We start from the raw sequence: 20,405 nt of genomic DNA, 5'->3' as shown, positions 1-20,405 counted from the left end.
AAACATACACATTTTTGCTTTCTAGATGGTTATTCTGGTTTCTCTCAAATACCCGTGTCAGCCAAAGATCAATCAAAGACTACTTTTACATGCCCTTTTGGTTCTTTTTCTTATAGACGTATGCCTTTTGGTTTATGTAATGCACCTGCTACCTTTCAAAGATGCATGATGGCTATATTCTCTGACTTTTGTGAAAAGATTTGTGAGGTTTTCATGGACGACTTTTCCTTCTATGGATCTTCTTTTGATGATTGCTTGAGCAACCTTGATCGAGTTTTGCAGAGATGTGAAGAAACTAATCTTGTCTTGAATTGGGAAAAGTGCTACTTTATGGTTAATGAAGGTATTGTCCTGGGGCATAAAGTTTCTGAAAGAGGAATTGAAGTTGATAAAGCCAAGGTTGATGATATTGAAAAGATGCCATGTCCCAAGGACATCAAACGTATAAGAAGTTTCCTTGGTCATGCCGATTTTTATAGGAGGTTCATCAAGGGCTTCTCAAAAATCTCTCGGCCTCTGACTAATTTATTACAAAAAGATATACCATTTGTCTTTGATGATGATTGTGTAGAAGCATTTGAAATACTTAAGAAAGCATTGATCTCTGCACCTATTGTTCAGTGACCTAATTGGAATTTACCCTTTGAAATTATGTGTGATGCTAGTGATTATGATGTAGGTGCTGTTCTAGGACAAAGAGTTGATAAGAAACTAAATGTTATTCAATATGCTAGTAAAACTCTAGACAATGCTCAAAGAAATTATGCTACTACTGAAAAAGAATTCTTAGCAGTTGTATTTGCCTGTGATAAGTTTAGACCTTATATTGTTGATTCTAAAGTAACTATTCACACTGATCATGCTTCTATTAAATGCCTTATGGAAAAGAAAGATGCTAAACCTAGACTTATTAGATGGGTTCTCTTGCTACAAGAATTTGATTTACATATTGTTGATAGAAAAGGAGCTGAGAACCCCGTTGCAGACAACTTGTCTAGGTTAGAAAATGTGCTTGATGACCCACTACCTATTGATGATAGCTTTCCTGATGAGAAATTAAATGTCATAAATACTTCTCATACTGCTCCATGGTATGCCGATTATGCTAATTACATTGTTGCTAAGTTTATACCACCTAGTTTCACATACCAGCAAAAGAAAAAGTTCTTTTATGATTTGAGGCATTACTTTTGGGGTGAACGACATCTTTATAAAGAAGGAGTAGATGGTGTTATTAGACGTTGTGTACCTGAGCATGAACAGGAACAAATCCTACGCAAGTGTCACTCCGAAGCTTATGGAGGACACCATGCTGGAGATAGAACTACACATAAGGTACTGCAATCTGGTTTTTATTGGCCTACTCTCTTCAAGGATGCCCGTAAGTTTATCTTATCTTGTGATGAATGTCAAAGAATTGGTAATATTAGTAGACGTCAAGAAATGCCTATGAATTATTCGCTTGTTATTGAACCATTTGATGTTTGGGGATTTGACTATATGGGACCTTTTCCTTCCTCTAATGGTTATACACATATTTAAGTTGCTGTTGATTACATTACTAAGTGGGTAGAAGCTATTCCAACTAGTAGTCTTGATCATAACACTTCTATTAAAATGCTTAAAGAAGTTATTTTTCCAAGGTTTGGAGTCCCTAGATATTTAATGACTGATGGTGGTTCACATTTTATTCATGGTGCTTTCCGTAAAATGCTTGCTAAATATGATGCTAATCATAGAATTGCATCTCCTTATCACCCTCAGTCTAGTGGTCAAGTAGAATTGAGTAATAGAGAACTCAAATTAATTTTGCAAAAGACTGTTAATAGGTCCAGAAAGAATTGGTCCAAGAAACTTGATGATGCATTATGGGCCTATAGAACTACATATAAAAATCCTATGGGTATGTCTCCGTACAAAATGGTCTATGAAAAAGCATGTCACTTACCTCTCGAACTAGAACACAAGGCTTATTGGGCTATTAAAGAACTTAATTATGATTTTAAACTTGCCGGTGAGAAGAGGTTATTTGATATTAGCTCACTTAATGAATAGAGAACCCAGGCCTACGAAAATGCCAAGTTGTTTAAAGAAAAGGTTAAAAGGTGGCATGATAAAAGGATACAAAAGCGTGAGTTTAACGTAGGTGATTATGTATTGCTATACAACTCTTGTTAAGATTTTTTTTGCAGGAAAATTTCTCTCTAAATGGGAGGGTCCTTACGTTATCGAGGAGGTCTACCGTTCCGGTGCCATAAAAATCAACAATTTCGAAGGCACAAATCCGAAGGTGGTGAACGGTCAAAGAATCAAACACTATATCTTAGGTAATCCCATAAATGTTGAAACCAATGTTATTGAAATCGTAACCCCGGAGGAATACATAAAGGACACTTTCCGGAATGTTTCATACTCTGAAAAGGAATAGGTATGTGGTACGGTAAGTAAACCGACTCCAAAATAGTTTTTAAGGCAATATTTCTCCGTTTTGGAATATTTAGAAAAATAGAAAATTAAGCAGCAGTCCGGAAAGGACACGAGGGCTCCACGAGGGTGGAGGGCGCGCCCCCCTACCTCGTGGGCATCTCGTGTGCTCTCCGGACTCCGTTTTCTTACAGGACACATATTTTGGTTGGTAAAAATTCATTATATAACCTCCCGGGGGTTTTGACTCCCGTATCACGCAAAATCTCTTGTCTTTGTTTTGAGTTGTCCTGCTACAGACAGAGCAACATGTCATCCCAGGATTCGGAAGGAGAAAGCTATGTGGCGGATTACCTTGCAGATCCTAAGGTCTATGGGGATGTGGAGCATTATGGTTGGACCATGGAAGAAGAAGAAGACTATGAACCCAAGGGAAATGAGGAGACGAGCAAAATCACCACCGTCTCCTCCAATAAAGAAGAATTGAGTATCTGGTATGGGTACTCCACTTGGCAACTTCCAAGCTTGGGGGAGTGCCCCGGAATTGTATCACCATCACTTTTATCTTTACCATTTTTCTTAGTTCGATCCTTTTGGTAATATCTTGATCTAGTAGAATAAAAGTACTTAGTATGATCTAGTTGTGAGTTTTGCTTTATTACCCCTCTATGTAATCGAGTATGTGAGCTATATAATAAAGATTAGTTTGAGCCAAGGGCTTGATTATTTTCCCATGATCCTAAGTGAATAAAAGAAAAGAGAAAGAAGTAAAAAGAAACAAAGAGATCATGTGACTCTCATGGAGAGTAATGAGCTCACATAGAAAGAGTATGATGAATAAAAGTTATTGAGGGTTGACAAACATAGTTTTGGTCATCGTTGCAATTAATATGAAGTAATAAAGAAAGAGAGGTCTTCACATATAAATATACTATCTTGGATATCTTTTATGATTGTGAGCACTCATTAAAATATGACATGCTAAAGAGTTGACATTGGACAAGGAAGACAACGTAATGGGTTATGTTTCCTTACATCTGAGATAAATTATATTGTCTTGGATCCTCCAACATGTTGAGCTTGCCTTTCCCCCTCATGCTAGCCAAATTCATTGCACCAAGTAGAGATACTACTTGTTCTTCCAAACATCCTTAAACCAGTTTTGCCATGAGAGTCCACCATACCTACCTATGGATTGAGTAAGATCCATCAAGTAAGTTGTCATCCGTGCAAGCAAGAAAAATTTCTCTCTAAATATGTATGATTGATTGGTGTGGAAGAAATAAGCTTTTATACGATCGTGTGATATGGAAGTAATAAAAGCGACATACTGCATAATAAAGGTCCATATCACAAGTGACAATATAAAGTGACGTTCTTTCGCATTAGGATTTTGTGCATCCAACCTTAAAAGCGCATGACAACCTCTGCTTCCCTATGCGAAGGGCCTATCTTTTACTTTTATCTCCTACATTGCATAAGAATCATGGTGATCTTCACCCTTCCTTTTTACATTTTATCCTTTGGCAAGCACAATATGTTGGAAAGATCTTGGTATATATGGCTAACTGGATGTGAGTTTTCATGAACTATTACCGTTGACATTACCCTTGAGGTTAAACGTTGGGAGGCAAAACTATAAGCCCCTATCTTTCTCTGTGTCCGATTAAAACTCCATACCCATAACTATTGCGTTAGTGTCAGCAATTATGAAAGATTATATGATAGTTGAGTATGTGGACTTGCTGAAAATCTCTTATACATTGACTCTTTCCTATGTTATGATAAATTACAATTGCTTCAACAACTGAGATTATAGTTTGTTAGTTTTCAATGAAGTTTACGATTCATACTTGATATTGTGATTGAATTATTACTCTAGTATAAGATATCATATGACAAGAATTATATAAGTTGCTGTTCTAAGAATGATCATGATGCCCTCATGTTCGTATTTTATTTTTTATCGACGCATTCATCTCTAAACATGTGGACATATTTTTCGATTTCGACTTTTCGCTTGAGGACAAGCGAGGTCTAAGCTTGGGGGAGTTGATACGTCCATTTTGCATCATGCTTTTATATCAATATTTATTGCATTATGGGCTGTTATTACACATTATGTCACAATACTTATGCCTATTCTCTCTTATTTTATAAGGTTTACATAAAGAGGGAGAATGCCGACAGCTGGGATTCTGGCTGGAAAAGGAGCAAATATTAGAGACCTATTCTGCACAGCTCCAAAAGTCCTGAAACTTCACGGATGATGTTTTCCAAATATATAAAAAACATTGAGCGCAAGAACTTCACCAGGGGGCCACACCCTGCCCACGAGGGTGGGGGCGCACCCTACCCCCCTGGGCGCGCCCCCTACCTCGTGGGCCCTCTGATGGCCCTCCGATGACCATCTTCTGTTATATGGACTCTTTCGATGGGAAAATAATCATAAGCCATCTTCTCGGACGAAACTCCGCCTCCACGAGGCGGAACCTTGGCGGAACCAATCTAGGGTTCTGGCGGGGCTGTTCTGCCGGGGAAATATCCCTCCCGGAGGGGGAAATCATCGCCATCGTCATCAGCAACGCTCCTCTCATTGGGAGAGAGCAATCTCCATCAACATCTTCATCAGCACCATCTCATCTCAAAACCCTAGTTTATCTTTTGTATCCAATTCTTGTCTCCAAGTCCGGGATTGGTGCTAGTAGGTTGCTAGTAGTGTTAATTACTCCTTATAGTTGATGCTAGTTGGTTTAATTGGTGGAAGATCATATGTTCAGATCCTATATGCACATTAATACCCCTCTTATTATGAACATATTTATGCTTTCTGAGTAGTTACTTTTGTTCCTGAGGACATGGGAGAAGTCTTGCTATTAGTAGTCATGTGAATTTGGTATTCGTTCGATATTTTGATGAGATGTATGCTGTCTCTCCTCTAGTGGTGTTATGTGAACGTCGACTACATGCCACTTCACCATTATTTGGACCTAGAGGAAGGCATTGGGAAGTAATAAGTAGATGATGGGTTGCTAGAGTGACAGAAGCTTAAACCCTAGTTTATGCGTTGCTTCGTAAGGGGTTGATTTGGATCCATATGTTTCATGCTATGGTTAGGTTTACCTTAATACTTGTGTTGTATTTGCGGATGCTTGCAATAGAGGTTGTCCAAGTAAGGGCAACACCCAAGAACCGGTCCACCCACATACCAAATTATCAAAGTACCGAACACGAATCATATGAACGTGATGAAAACTAGCTTGACGATATTCCCATGTGTCCTCGGGAGCGCTTTACATCATATAAGAGTTTGTCCAGGCTTGTCCTTTGCTACAAAAAGGATTAGGCCACCTTGCTGCACCTTATTTACTTTTGTCACTTGTTGCTCATTACAAATTATCTTATCACAAAACTACCTGCTACCACTTATGTCAGTACTTGCAGAGAATACCTTGTTGGAAACCGCTGATCATTTCCTTCTGCTCCTCGTTGGGTTCGACACTCTTACTTATCGAAAGGACTACGATAGATCCCCTATACTTGTGGGTCATCACTAGACAGTACTAGAGATGCGAGCCTAAGACACAGACGGATTCACATACCGAACACACAAGAACAATGTCAGATTTGGAATGATGGGGTTGTCGCCAATAATATGCATGGAAGAAATACCACACACACACACACACGAGGATCCAACACGCATAGGAGTCAAAGTGATGCTCAATCTCGTATTGCGAACGAGTGTTCCCTTTGTGCACCACAACACACCGATAGCTGTACTACTACAGCAACATGAACAGTCAGAGTCCACAGCTGAAGAAGCGTTTAGGTAGGAGCCAAATATTCCAAACGGCTTGTATTTACCTTTTTTCAGGAGAACAACGGATTAGCAAAATCACTTCCCAACAAGATCCAACCAAACAAACTAGTAAACATGCACATGCAACACACGTTTCAAACTTAAACTAAGTATCATAAGTATATATAAACAAAACATGGAATATTCCAAAAATATATGGTCAAATAAATACAGTGTTGCAATCATTGTGGATTTGTGGTCGCGTTGCTGGACAATAACAAATGTTGTTTCACACATTCGGTGTTCTTATAGGTTGTAAGATAATATCAAATCTACCAATCCTTCCATCACAAAATATACTGATTTTGCAGACGCATTTTCCTTTTCCTTCCATGGAGCCCTAGCATTTCATGATTGAGTTGTCAGCTATATAAAAATTATATAGACATGACAGTCCATCAGCTACGTAGAATGGCCTCCGTGAGCATCACTCATACCCAAATTGGCTGGCACAAATCTCCGAAAAAAAATTGTCTAGCACAAGTGGGGTCAAAACTGCAGCTTCTGCACCGCCTTCTACCTCCTTGAAACGATTAAGTGTATTCAAATAGATGACCGCCTTGCCATCCAGTGTTTGAACTCGCCCAGTGATGACATGTTTATTTTATTGCTCTACCCCCACAAGAGTCAAATGAGGCATACTGTTCATAGTTGCAGTTTGTCCGACAACCTGAAAATTTCAACAAAGTACTTAATCGTAGAACTGCATTTTCAACAATTTAGTTGCAATTCACTTTTCTTAAGTGGCCAAGACTGTTAATTTATAGACAACCTGAAAGTCTTCAGAAGTTTCATACATCGTCATGCTCTATGCCCAAATGTATATTGATAATTCAACCAGTTCCCGCTATCATTGAGTTATTACTTAAGCACCAAAAGGAGTCCCACTTCCACCTTCAATCAAATAAGCATACAGGGCTTGAAACTAAGATAGCTGGGAATCCTAGTATTAGGACCAGACGTTAACTTATTAGCAATGTAAGTAGTATCCCAGATAGTACTTGAACTATCCATGCCTCCCAAGTCCCAACCAGTGCAACTCCTTTTGTTTCATTGCCTGTAGTTTAAAGGACATTGCTGTGAATTTGACTGAGCTCATGCATTGGTTCAAATGGATCAAATGTAGAACTTGCAGTGCATGACAAGCCTCTAGAATCCAAATGTTATGAAACCAATTTCTATTTTTTAAGCTTGTCTGAATAGTCATTTTACTAAAAATGTGAAGAAAATGAAAAATGGATAAAATTTTGACGACACTCACCACATCCAGTTTCCATGAATAACCGTGAAGCCAAAGATGTTGATCAGCAATTGCATCTAAAATGTAGCACACACATAAAGAAAAATAATTAGTATTTTGCATCTTGGGGCATCATTAGTAAGCAAAGCAAAAGGATGGACTAAGCAAGTCTTCACAATCCAAGCTGTGGGGGAGCATGAACCAGATATTAGGAGGGGCCAAAATGAGTGTATGACATAAAAAGGCTAGGGTGATCAGAGACACTGGAGGGTTAGTAGAACGATTAGCAGAAATATAAGCATATTTGGTAAAATTTCCTCTAGGAAGGGAGGTGGGGGCAAGGAGCAGTAGTGTCCCGCCTATGCTCCACCACTGCATCCAAGGTTATCCATTTGTACATTTCACTGAACTATTCTGCAAAACATGAAGGACGAATATTTTATCAGCATGGATAATTGCTATGAAAGAAAGATTTTGTACACACAATTCCATTGTTTCGCTAGTAAAGGTATCTGAAGTGATAGGAATTTCATTATATTTTTCTTAGAATGCACATCATCATGGTGAGTCTTGGATTTGCTGCACTCCCTCAATGCAAGTTGTACAAATACAAAATGGCACGGGATAGAAAAATAAAGGGGGTGTTGAACAATCTGAACATACACTCATACACATATGCGCAGTAAAGTTATACAAAACAAATATTTTTTTTATTATCTACATCTTCTTAGTTAGATATATAAGAGAATACCATCACAAGTACTTGAGAAACTCAAGATTCAACCTGACATCATCCAAGCTCCTGATTTGGCTGCACAAAAGTTAACAGAAATGAGCTAAACAAGAAACCGAGCAAAGCTTTAAAGTGCAAACAACAACTTATGATTCTCCCCTTTCTGAATAAATTAACCAACTATGCACCGTAATTACTCCGAAATTTGACTGCTATTTTTATATCTGATACAAAAAAGTCATTTAGAAATAGAACAATACTGACACTTTAGATTTCCAAACAGTCATAAAGGGAAGATTTTTAAACACCCATACTATATTTATTCTATGTTCACACTGAAATGGTGGTGGTTCTTGAAATTGCTTGTCATATGGGGGGTCACAAAACAGCAACACAGATTCTTGAAATTTGTGCCTTCTAAATAATGCATCTGACAAGAACATAAAATTGGGTTCACTTACAGGGGGTAAATTGGTTGTATTTGGACAGTAGCAGGAAAAGACTTGCACTCTTCTGAAAAAAATCTATGCATGTTTCTCTGCAATGGAATCTACAAGTTGTACATCCTTTCTAACTGCTCATCAACGACACTGCGAGGGAGCAATTTGTCAGGTAATGTATGGCAATGGAATCTACAAGTTGTACATCCTTTCTAACTGCTCATCAACGACACTGTGAGGGAGCAATTTGTCAGGTAATGTATGTGTCAGATGCTCCAACACTGAGGTTAAAACATCATCTAATACTTTCTGTACAATGAAGTACATTTTGCATCAAAAATCTTTTTTGCTTACAATGCTGTAAAATGTTTAACAGAAAATAGCTACCGATTATGAGAACCTGACTAATGGTTTTGTATAATCAGCATAGAGAAATTATACTACAAAGAGTGAAGTGTTAAACCAACCTCCACTCTAGGTTTTCAGTATAGCAGCTAGCTTCCACCAAGTTAACAATTAGACGGAGAAGCTCCAGTTGCCTGCCTCTGGCATGCAACACCACAAAAGATGGCGCCCGCTGAATCTGAGTTTGCAATTCTCGTCACACAGCAGATATGTAACAAAATCTAACACTAAAGAAAAGTAAGCCTCAAAGAACAAAGAGTTGCATTCCTCTCACCTGAATCGCTTTGCATGATACCGAGAAAATTCACGATTTCTGCCAAGTCTGCAGAACCCCAACCATCAGCACCAGGTACAAGCAAGCATTCCTAATCCAGTATGATGAAAAGGGTGGACCAAGAACCGTACTTTAGATCCTACTGTTGTCCTCGTCGCCGTTGAGGCTGTCCGAACCAAGAAGGGTGCGAGGATAGGCAATTAGCTAGGCTAGCGAGATTGATTGGCGCAGGTATTACATGGCCGGTGTTGCCGTTGCTGAAGACGTTGCTGCAAGTACGGTCGCGGTGGATGATGCAGGGGTCGCGGGTGTGGAGGTGGTCAAGGCCCTCAAGGAGCGCCCACTTCTTGAGCGCTCTGACGGAGACGTGCTTGTGGCGGTCGAAATACTCGCGGAGGCTCGCCGAGTTGCAGACCTCAGTGATGAAGTTCAACACGCCAGCGTCGTGGTCGAGCCAGACCTCGTGGAAGCCTATGATGTGGTCACGATGGAGGGAGCGGAGAAGGCACACCTCGACATGGCGGCGGTCGACCATGGAGGGGTCCAGCGCGCGCAGGCGCACCCGGTTCCACGCCACCTCGATGCACTCCTCCTGGTCGAACCTTCTTGACGGAGCCCATCCCGACATGGCCGCGTACCGCCCGAACCGCCCGGTCGGGTCCACCTCCTGAAACGCCTCCTCGTTGCTGCTGTTCCTCCTGCCGCCGATGACAGGGTGGTGCTGCTGCTACGGCGGCGCGACCACGGTGGATTTGGGGGCATGCGAAACGGGCGGGTGGGCGAGGGCGGAGCAGAGCTGAGACCGTGATTTGGGAAGGTTGGGACGCGCTAATTGGGGATGGGATTAGATGTGAGAGGTTAGCGCTAATTGAGGGTGGGATTATGTCGTTGCCAAACCAACCTTTCCTCCGCTCGCTAGTGGCAGAGTTTTCGTCCGCCCAGAATAAAATGCTAAGCGTACTTTTGATGTGGGTTTGTGCAATCTTGACGGTTAGATCAAATTATGTTATCTAATCGGGAGGCTGTAATTTCTCTGTGTTGTTCTGTGTAGCTTAGGCTGGGTGCACGTAGCGATGAATATGTTTGCTTGTTTAATAGTAGTAGAGATGTGACTTGTCAATTTTTTTCTTTGTGGAAACTGTAACTTGCTAACTTAGGGGCTGTTTGATTTTAGGACTAGCATTGCCACACTTTGCCACACATTTTTTTGTCAAACTTGCCTAAGATTAGTTCATCAAAATGAAAGCCACAAGTTGACAAGCCTAAGGGAACATTGCCACACTTTTTGTGTCTATGCCATATGGGGTCTAAATGTGGTTCTTAGATGTGGCAATTTTTGCCAAACCAAACAGTCCCTTAGTACGCCAAAAGTGTGCGTGTATCTACTCTGAGTTTTTTAATCCTTCCAAACAAGCACTAGTAATCTTCTTTTTTTTGCTGGCAAACAATCCTTCTCCACGAAATGTCTTTTGGTATTTCTTTCCTATAAACCAGACAAGGAAACCGAACCAAGATTGCAACTTGCTGAAATAAGTGCCACGTGATCTGATTTATGATTTGCAGAAGAAAATAACCACGTAGGGAAACAAGTCCCAAATATGCCCACTTTTTTGTTTTGCTGTTAAAACCTTCCGATCTGCACCTATCACGAAATTGATGCCTTTTTATGGAAAGCGCTCGCTGCAAATATGCTTGGCCGAATCTTAACTTCCAAAAAAAAAATCAGCAGTTTTTTTTAGTGTCTCCAAGAATTAAACGTGAAGCACTACTTTCAAACTCTTGCTCACTCTTTTTTTTTCAATCATGGCGTTCTCAAACTCTGAACAGAACAGATGTGCACGTTTCTTTACTGTCGCTCCAAGAAAGAAAAAGAAAAGTAACGAATCTCACTTTCCAAAACAACACACGAATCTATCCTTCAGTTCACTTTTTTAAAACTAAATCTCCCTTTTATATTCAGAGTCGCTTTCCAAAACAAATTCTGATGGGACGTGTGAGAACTTTCTTTCTTTGCTCTTTCCTAGCACCAAAGAGACAAATAAGGGCCAGTTTCCAAGAAATAAAGGTCCTTCGCAAAAAAAAGGTACATCAAAACTTTCCAACAAAAATGAGATTTCTTCCCGAAAATCAAGCCACATGATGCTTTCCTTATATTTTTCCTTCCCTCTCTCCCCACGTGATGATCAGACTTGCCTTTTTAACAGGACCGAACAGCACAAAAATCAAAGCAATTTAGGGCATGTACAATGGTTGATAAGATAGTCTTATCTTAAATTTTGCATGTAATTTAGAGATGACAAAGAAAAATATCTACAATGGATCATCTTTTAGCCTTATCTTCAATAACTAGCAATTCCTAAAAATATGGTGAGACATATTGTGTTAAGAGATCATCTCTTGTCTTATTTTAAATAAGAGAAGACAAGCCTTCTCTTATGAGTTCTCTCTCCTTCACCTCATCATTTATCCTACGTGGCACTTCTAAGATAGCACCATTGTACATGCCCTAAGGGCAGAATCTGTACAGATCTCACTCAATTCGTTTTGCCTTCCTTTATTTTTCCTTTGCGCTGAACACACTTGCCAAAATGAAATTGGTAGTAGTACCCCTCACCTTGTCCGACGAAATCAATCCCAACAAGGTAACAGTCCTACCAAAAGATCTGACCGAATCTTTAAATCTCCCCTCTGTTTATTCTGATTTCTTTTCTAGCGTTGCACAATCCTTGTTTTTTTACGGAAAAAATGCACAACTGATCAAATTTCTTTTAGGGAAAAGCTTGTGGTCACCCGACAGATCTTTTCACTCGCGTCGTCCGCCTCCCTGAGTTTTCGATCTGTTGTTAATCGGACGGTCAGGCGTCACCTTCATCTACTTCACGTTCTTGCAACTTCACCCTTATTTCAGAATCGTTTCTGCAACTAGGCACTTGTTGCAAACAGACTACATAGCCAGGTATGCCCGTGCTCGCTCGTGCTTGCCACTGGTCCGCTCCAGCAGTCGTCATTCGGCGGCGAGGCAAGCCCGCGTCGCCCCACTTCCATGCCTCCGCTTTTCATTCGCCGCCTCACTTGTCGCTGGCTAGGCAGTCGGCCGCCCTGTCGCTCACATCTCTCCTACCCCTGCATCTAGATCGGGATCGTCAAGCTATCACCCGACGTCGGAGACAGCGTCTCAGATCCGCGCGGCCCGATCATCGTTCCAGCAGTGCGCGGCACGGCGCATGGCCTCACCATCAATGCTGGCGGTGTTGGGGGGCCCTCCCTGCTGATCCGTCCCGGCCTTGAATGTTTTTTTAAACAAAGCCCTTGTTGCAATAGTTGTTTCTGAAACAAAGCTCTTGTTGCAAAGTGGGATCATACGCAGAGATGTTTTTGCAACGGCACCAATGTCTCCAAAACAAAGCTCTTGTTGCAAAGTGGGATCATACGCAGAGATGTTTTTGCAACGACACTAATGTTTCTGAAACAAAACTCTTGTTGCAATAGTCACCGATGTGTTTGCGAAACAAAGCTCTTGTTGTAATAGTCACCATTGTTTCTGAAACAATACTCTTGCTGCAAAGAGGAATTATATGCCGAGCAATCTAGATCACACGGCTCGTCAGGCGACGGATCTTTTAAAAAGATGCATCGGCAAACGCGTAGCACTCCCCTTTTAGTAACGTGGGAAACAATTCCCAAGCCAAACCGAGCTGCAGTTTTTTTTTCTAATTTCTCTCTGCCTATGCTGCTGTTTACTTTCCTTCCTATCCAAGAACACTTCCTAAATGTGGTAACCAGCAGCCAAAGCAACACAATGATATTTCTTCTCTCTTCTTCTCACTCCAACAAGGATCAAGCTCCAGCTAACGAATGATTATGGTGGCATATGACAATGGCAGATGGATGATGGTGATGGCGGTGAATAATATATGCGGTAATAAAAGATGTCAATGAAGTGGATGATGGTGTATATGGATGCGGATGCGGCGTGAACAAAACGTGACTAGAATTCAAAACTCTAAAAGTTTAGACACTAAAACCAGCAACTTGACACACGATGCAACCAAAAATTCAACAATGCAAAAACTAAGTGGTAATGGCGAAAAGGCTCAGACTGTCTGGGAGACGGATGAACTAATCTATCATTTTTTGTTTGGCTTTTTCCTGCACTCTAGGTATGAAGAACATATGCAATCTAGACTACGAAACACTGGAAATATCTCACCGAGCAACCTGAAAACTGATACCACTTGATAGAGGCGAGGGTGTCCCGATCTTTCGATGAGATGATAACTATCAATTTGATGGAGACGACTTTGACGATCTGACTACAAACATGCACGATGTTGCTCCTTAGCAATCGCTAAACCAACTCCGAGAGGTTATTGACCACGCCAGAGCATGATCAACCTGACCACGAAGGTCTATTCTTGCAAGCAATCGAAGAACAAGCAAAAATATGATTAAGCAATCCAAATATTACGAATATGGATGAAGTATTAACAAAAGTGGGGTTTCATAAGCGGTCTAGGTCTGGTCGTTGGACACAAAGGAAGTACACAAAGTTGCAGCGAGGGCTAACTTTTAACTAAATAAAACCCAAGTCTAAACGATGCCCTATGGGCTATATTTATAGGGGAAAAGAGATGGGATTTCGTCCACCTTTGGGAAGGTGGGACTAAAACACCTCCTGAGTCGTTTCCCCTACAATATGGACTCTAAAAATAGCCTATGAAGTAGTATTTTGAAAATACATGGGCCTGGCCCAAAAATAAGTTGGCGCAGCACCAATAATAAGTTATCGACGAAATTTATAAAAGGCCATCTTGCATATTTCCTCCATCTTCTTGTATGTCATTGTGACGCCCCGAGACCATTGTGCCAGGTGTCCTCCAGTTATTCGCTATCGTTGCCATGTCATTTGCTTGCGTGTTGGTTTTCATCATGTCATCATCCGCATTGCATCATCATGTTTTCGAAACTTGCATTAGTTCGGGTCTCCCAGTTCCGTCCGTTGTCCGTTCTGAGCCCAGACACACTTGCACGCGCCCGCGGCATGTCCGAAATATTATTTTATAAGTGGCCGGAAAATGTTCTCGGAATGGGATGAAAGTTGGCATGTGGTGTTGTTATGTTGTTAGTAGGTCGCCTGCCAAGTTTCATCACATTCGGAGCTCGTTTGATAGCCCAACCGTTTAACTATAGCGGCAATATAGCCGGTCTAACGTCGGACGTTTTCGGTCTCCGAAAACTGTTGCCGGGTCTCTCTCTCTCTCTCCCTCCCTCCCTCCCTCTCTCTCTCTCTCTCTCTCTCTCTCTCTCTCTCTCTCTCTCTCTTCTCTCTTCTCTCCCGCAGACCTCGGCCTTCTACACAGTCACAATCATCCTACCTAGGCCTACCTATCCCCCCTCTCGATCGGATCCATCGGTCGCGATTAGAGGCTCCGAAACCCATCCTAATCCCCCTTGCCTCCGTGGCCTTTTGTCGGTATCCCTCTTTGCACAGTGCATCGAAACCCTTCGCAACCATGTCCGAAACTTCCCCGAACCCGAATCCGCACAGTCATGACCAGTGGGTCTGGAACAATCCCGAGTTATCCTGAACATCATCCGCTCTTTGTTTAGACCACCCGAAGCCGTTCGATCAAAATCTAGAGGCTCTAATCCCCTCTCTTTATAGCCACCTACTATAAATAGTAGCCAACCCTAAAATCTAGGGGATTTGTCCCTGCCGCTGCCGCACTATCTCCCACCTCGGGATCCTCCCCGAATCCAAAATCCCTCCTTGATTTTTCCAACCGGACCAACCCCCCTCGTCGCCGCCAAATTCAACCGCAGGCAGCCAGCCACTACCTCCTCCCGATCCACCCCTGCCAAGCTGCCATCGCCCTCCTCCTCTCCTTCCATGTCTCCTTTTTTTCTCTCTTGTTCTCTCATGATCTCTCAATCTCTTCTTCACAGAAGCTTCGCCTGACTCCATGGCCGACGACCTCCTCAAGCCCTGCGCCACCACGCACCTCCCTGGACCGATTCCGGTCGACCTGCGCCGCTTCCATCCATTCCGGTCGCCTCCATCTTCCCGGAGCGTCAAGTTTGCCACCGCCACTCCTCTGCATCTCGCCTCCGCCTCCCTTATTTCTGCGAGCGCTCGTGGACGAGGGACGAGCCCTTGCCTCCTCGCCTCCCCGACTCGAACTGGCCCGAACTGGCCATCTCCGACGCCTCCTCGCCGGATCCCACACGTCAAGTCTGTCGGCCGCTGTTGTCTTCCCGGCGATCCGTGTGCGCACCCCTTCCTCCTCTGCATCGCGCCGGTGCGTCTGATCTCTTCGTCAGGCTGTTCTCCCTACTTCTGCGTGCGAGGACGACCAGCGCCAAGTCCCTGCGCCCCGGTCTCGTCCCTGCCTCCAGGTCGTCGCTCTGTCGCCGGACACCAAGCGGCCGCCGCGTCGGGCCCCTGCCTGAATGCTTCGACCTGCTACTGTTCCCTTTCTTTAGAAACAGGCAGAACAACCGCCCGCCCCGCTCGATCGGTTGACGACACCTCCACGCGCCTGGGCTGCCTCCTTTCCCTTCGTTGACCGAGGCCCAGTCCCCACATCACCGATCTGGGCCGAGGCCCGTGGTGAGCAGCACCCGAGCCCCCCTTGCACTATTGGGCTGCCCAGTTTTGGCCCGTGACTTATTTTTTCCTGCTGCGATTTTGTCTTTTTCCAGTGTTTTACAGTTTTGCAGATCATCCCCTAAACTTCATGCATATAATAACTTAATAACCGTGCATCGGATTAAAACAAACTTAATATGAAAGTTGTTTAGAATTTTTTGTAGTTTCATATTATGTCTTTTTCATCCATGTTTAAAATGCTTAAGATGTTGTTTGTTTAAATTTGCTTAAATAACTTGCTAAAATGATTTGTTTCATAACTAAATAACCGTAGCTCCAAACCTAACAAAATTTATATCTAAATGGGATAGAAAAATGCCTAGTTTAACATGGTGGATTTACTTTGCATGTTAATAACTCTAAAATTGTGTTTAGGGCAGAACAGTACCAAACCTAATATATGCATATGAGGAGTTTCCGGAATTGTTGTTCGTTGCTTCCGGCCTCATTTAAACTTGACTAGATAGGTAGTTTTACTTTGCTTCACCCTCTTGCCATGCTAACAACATTTAATATTGTTGGGTACATAAACGAGATCGAACTAAGTAACTCGAATGTGGTGTTCCGTCAATATGCATCCCGTTGCATATTGAGCTCCACTTAATTTGTAGGATTGCTTGTGCATTTTGCCATGCCATGCCTATTTAAACCGGACATGCATCATACTTGATTGTGCATCATGCCATGATTATGTGGTGGTTGTTTACTATGTTGTTTGCTTTTTTCCGGTGTTGCTTCTTCGGGTTGGTTCCGATAACGTTGCGTTTGTGAGGATTCGTTCGACTACGTCCGTTTGTCTTCTTCATGGACTCGTTCTTCTTCCTTGCGGGATCTCAGGCAAGATGACCATACCCTCGGAATCACTTCTATCTTTGCTTGCTAGTTGCTCGCTCTTTTGCTATGCCTATGCTGCGATACCTACCACTTGCTTATCATGCCTCCTATATTGTTGAACCAAGCCTCTAACCCACCTTGTCCTAGCAAACCGTTGTTTGGCTATGTTACCGCTTTGCTCAGCCCCTCTTATATCTTTGTTAGTTGCAGGGAAGATTGGAGCTTGTTCCATGTTGGAACCTGGATATTTTGTTGGGATATCACAATATCTCTTATTTAATTAATGCATCTATATACTTGGTAAAGGGTGGAAGGCTCGGCCTTATGCCTGGTGTTTTGTTCCACTCTTGCCGCCCTAGTTTCCGTCATATCGGTGTTATGTTCCCGGATTTTGCGCTCCTTACGCGGTTGGGTTATAATGGGAACCCCTTGACAGTTCGCCTTGAATAAAACTCCTCCAGCAAGGCCCAACATTGGTTTTACCATTCGCCACCTAGCCTTTTCTTTCCCTTGGGTTCTGCAGACTCAAGGGTCGTCTTTATTTAAACCCCCGGGCCAGTGCTCCTCTGAGTGTTGGTCCAACCTGTCAGCTGCCGGTGGCCACCAGGGGCAACTCTGGGCTGGCCTACCAGAACCTTGGACAATTCGGTGTGCCCTGAGAACGAGATATGTGCAGCTCCTATCAGGATTTGTCGGCACATTCGGGTGGCTTTGCTGGTCTTGTTTTACCATTGTCGAAATGTCTTGTAACCGGGATTCCGAGCCTGATCGGGTCTTCCCGCTAGAAGGAATATCCTTCGTTGACCGTGAGAGCTTGTGATGGGCTAAGTTGGGACACCCCTGCAAGGTTTTGAACTTTCGAAAGCCGTGCCCGTGGTTATGGGCAGATGGGAATTTGTTAATGTCCGGTTGTAGAAAACCTGAAGTTGATCTTAATTAAAATACATCAACCGCGTGTGTTACCGTGATGGTCTCTTCTCGGCGGAGTCCGGGAAGGGAACATGGTGTTGGAGTTATGCTTGACGTAGGTTGTTCTAGGATCACTTCTTGATCATAGTTTATTGAACGTGCTTTGCCTTCTCTTCTCGCTCTCTTTTGCATAAGTTTAGCCACCATATATGCTAGTCGCTTGCTGCAGCTCCACCTCATACCTTTTACCCTACCTATAAGCTTAAATAGTCTTGATCGCGCGGGTGTGAGATTGCTGAGTCCCCGTGACTCACAAATACTTCCAAAACCAGTTTGCAGGTGCCGTCGAACCGTGCAGATGACGCAACCAAGCTCAAGGAGGAGCTCGATGAAGATCTTGTCCTTTGTGTTGCTTCATTCTAGTTGATCAGTACTGGAGCCCAGTTGGGGTCGATCGGGGATCTGTGTAGCATTTGGGGTAGTCTTCCTTTATTTTGGTTCCATAGTCGGACCTTGATTGTATCTGGATGATGTAGTGCTTTATTCATGTATTGTGTGAAGTGGCAATTGTAAGCCAACTATGTATCTTTTCCCTTATGTATTACATGGGTTGTGTGAAGATTACCTCACTTGCGACATTGCTTTCAATGCAGTTATGCCTCCAAGTCGTGCTTCGACACGTGGGAAATATAGCCGAATCGAGGGCGTTACAGTCATCATGGTGGCTTCAAAGTGCGGAAATCTCCACCACAAACTCCTTTCTTGTTCTCTTCGCATGCGCCTTCGTCTTCATGCTTGATAATGCTCCAATGTTCATCCTTCTTGTCCATGCCAGGCCCTTCAACTGTAAGCAACAAAAATGTATCGAAGTTAGGCAGCATCATATTCTCATGAACTTCAGAAACATTACCATGAAATGAAAGTACCTGATAATGTAACTAGCGTGCGTGATCTATACTAATCGATCCAATAGGTATAATAGTAGAGGCTATGGGTGTAACTATGGCCTCCATGTCCTCATCACAAGGTCAAGAAAATGTTAGTTGATGATGGGGCTGTCATGAACTTGATATCTCCAGAAGTGATCGAGAGGCTACAAAATCATGATGAAGAGCTCCAGAAAACTAGGACATTCCAGGGAATTAGTCCAGGATGGAGCCAGCCTAAGGTAAAGGTCACACTGTCGGTAACGTTTGGCGAGGAACTGAACTACAAAACAAAGAAGATAGTGTTTGATGTTGTCAAGATCCCCTTGCTGTTTAATGGAATTCTTGGTCGCCCGACACTGGTTAAGTTCATGGCCACATCTCATTAGACCTACAACACTTGAGAATGCCAGGGCCAATGGGGATCATTTCCCTCAATTATGACAAGAAGGATCTAGTCATATGTGTTGACAAGCTTTACAGAGATGCGGTTGCAGCGGAGACCGTCAAGGCCGCAGCTCCCGCCAAGAAAAAGAAAAGGAAGAAGCTCAGTAAGACATGGAGCGAGAATTCCTGGAAGCGTGCCTCTTTGTAGTGCTCCGCACTCGTTGAAGACTTGTCACGGAGCTCTAACGGCAAGAGATCCAAAGCCACTCCACTTGTGACAAAGAAGGTGCCAGCGAAGGAGGACGACACTGGCGGTACTTTCATCGTCAGTGCCACGCTTGACAAAAAATAGGAAATCACGCTCATTGCCTTCCTAAGGGCGAATGTAGATGTGTTTGCATGGCAAACATCTGACTTCCCCAGTGTTCCCAGGGAGGTAATTGAGCACCACCTTGGTGTCTGTCCCCATGCTCGACCCGTCAAGTAGAAGGTCAGAAAGCAAGCTTTGGAACGGCAACAGTTTATCCCTGAAGAAATCAAGAAACATGAAGCAGCAGGCCTGGTTAGAGGAGTGTTATACCCAACTTGATTGGCAAACCTAGTGGTTGAGTGCAAGGCAAATGGGAAATGGAGGCTTTGTATTGATTACACTGATTGAGGGAGTCCTGGATTAGGGGGTGTTCTGATAGCCGAACTATACCTTCAGCCGGACTCCTGGACTATGAAGATACAAGATTGAAGACTCCGTCCTGTGTCCGGAAGGGACTTTCCTTGGCGTGGAAGGCAAGCTTGGCGATACGGATGTTTAGATCTCCTACCATTGTAACCGACTCTATGTAACCCTAACCCTATCCGGTGTCTATATAAACCGGAGGGTTTTAGTCCGTAGGACAACATACACATCAACAATCATACCATAGGCTAGCTTCTAGGGTTTAGCCTCTCTGATCTCGTGGTAGATCTACTCTTGTACTACCCATATCATCAATATTAATCAAGCATGATGTAGGGTTTTACCTCCATCGAGAGGGCCCGAACCTGGGTAAAACTTCGTGTCCCTTGCCTCCTATTACCATCCGGCCTAGACGCACAGTTCGGAACCCCCTACCCGAGATCCGCCGGTTTTGACACCGACGTTGGTGCTTTCATTGAGAGTTCCTCTGTGCCGTCGCCGTTAGGTCCGATGGCTCCTACGATCATTAATGGTGATGTAGTCCAGGGTGAGACCTTCCTCCCCGGACAGATCTTCTTCTTTGGCGGCTTCGCACTGCGGGCCAATTCACTTGACCATCTAGAGCAGATCGAAAGCTACGCCCCTGGCC

The 20,405-nt window shown here is 43.1% G+C and overlaps 1 protein-coding gene and 1 long non-coding RNA gene across 2 annotated transcripts; both read right to left on the bottom strand.

The window, feature by feature from the left end:
• Positions 1 to 7,058: 7,058 nt before the first annotated feature.
• Positions 7,059 to 9,249, bottom strand: LOC123058297 (uncharacterized). The gene is made up of 5 exons (XR_006427129.1): positions 9,167 to 9,249; positions 8,721 to 8,849; positions 8,278 to 8,337; positions 7,548 to 7,940; positions 7,059 to 7,343 (listed from the first exon to the last, which is right to left on the bottom strand). It is a non-coding gene; the product is annotated as an uncharacterized lncRNA (long non-coding RNA).
• A 268-nt stretch (positions 9,250 to 9,517) lies between these two features.
• Positions 9,518 to 10,179, bottom strand: LOC123056899 (probable serine/threonine-protein kinase WNK5). The gene has a single exon (XM_044480128.1). The coding sequence runs from the start codon at positions 10,004 to 10,006 to the stop codon at positions 9,518 to 9,520; it is 489 nt and encodes a 162-aa protein (XP_044336063.1). The 5' UTR covers positions 10,007 to 10,179.
• Positions 10,180 to 20,405: the final 10,226 nt, after the last annotated feature.

The sequence above is a fragment of the Triticum aestivum genome, chromosome 3A (genome assembly GCF_018294505.1).
Source record: "Triticum aestivum cultivar Chinese Spring chromosome 3A, IWGSC CS RefSeq v2.1, whole genome shotgun sequence".
NCBI lineage: Eukaryota > Viridiplantae > Streptophyta > Magnoliopsida > Poales > Poaceae > Triticum > Triticum aestivum.
The sequence above is the reverse complement of the archived record's forward strand: the minus strand, read 5'-3'. Positions and strand labels throughout refer to the sequence as shown.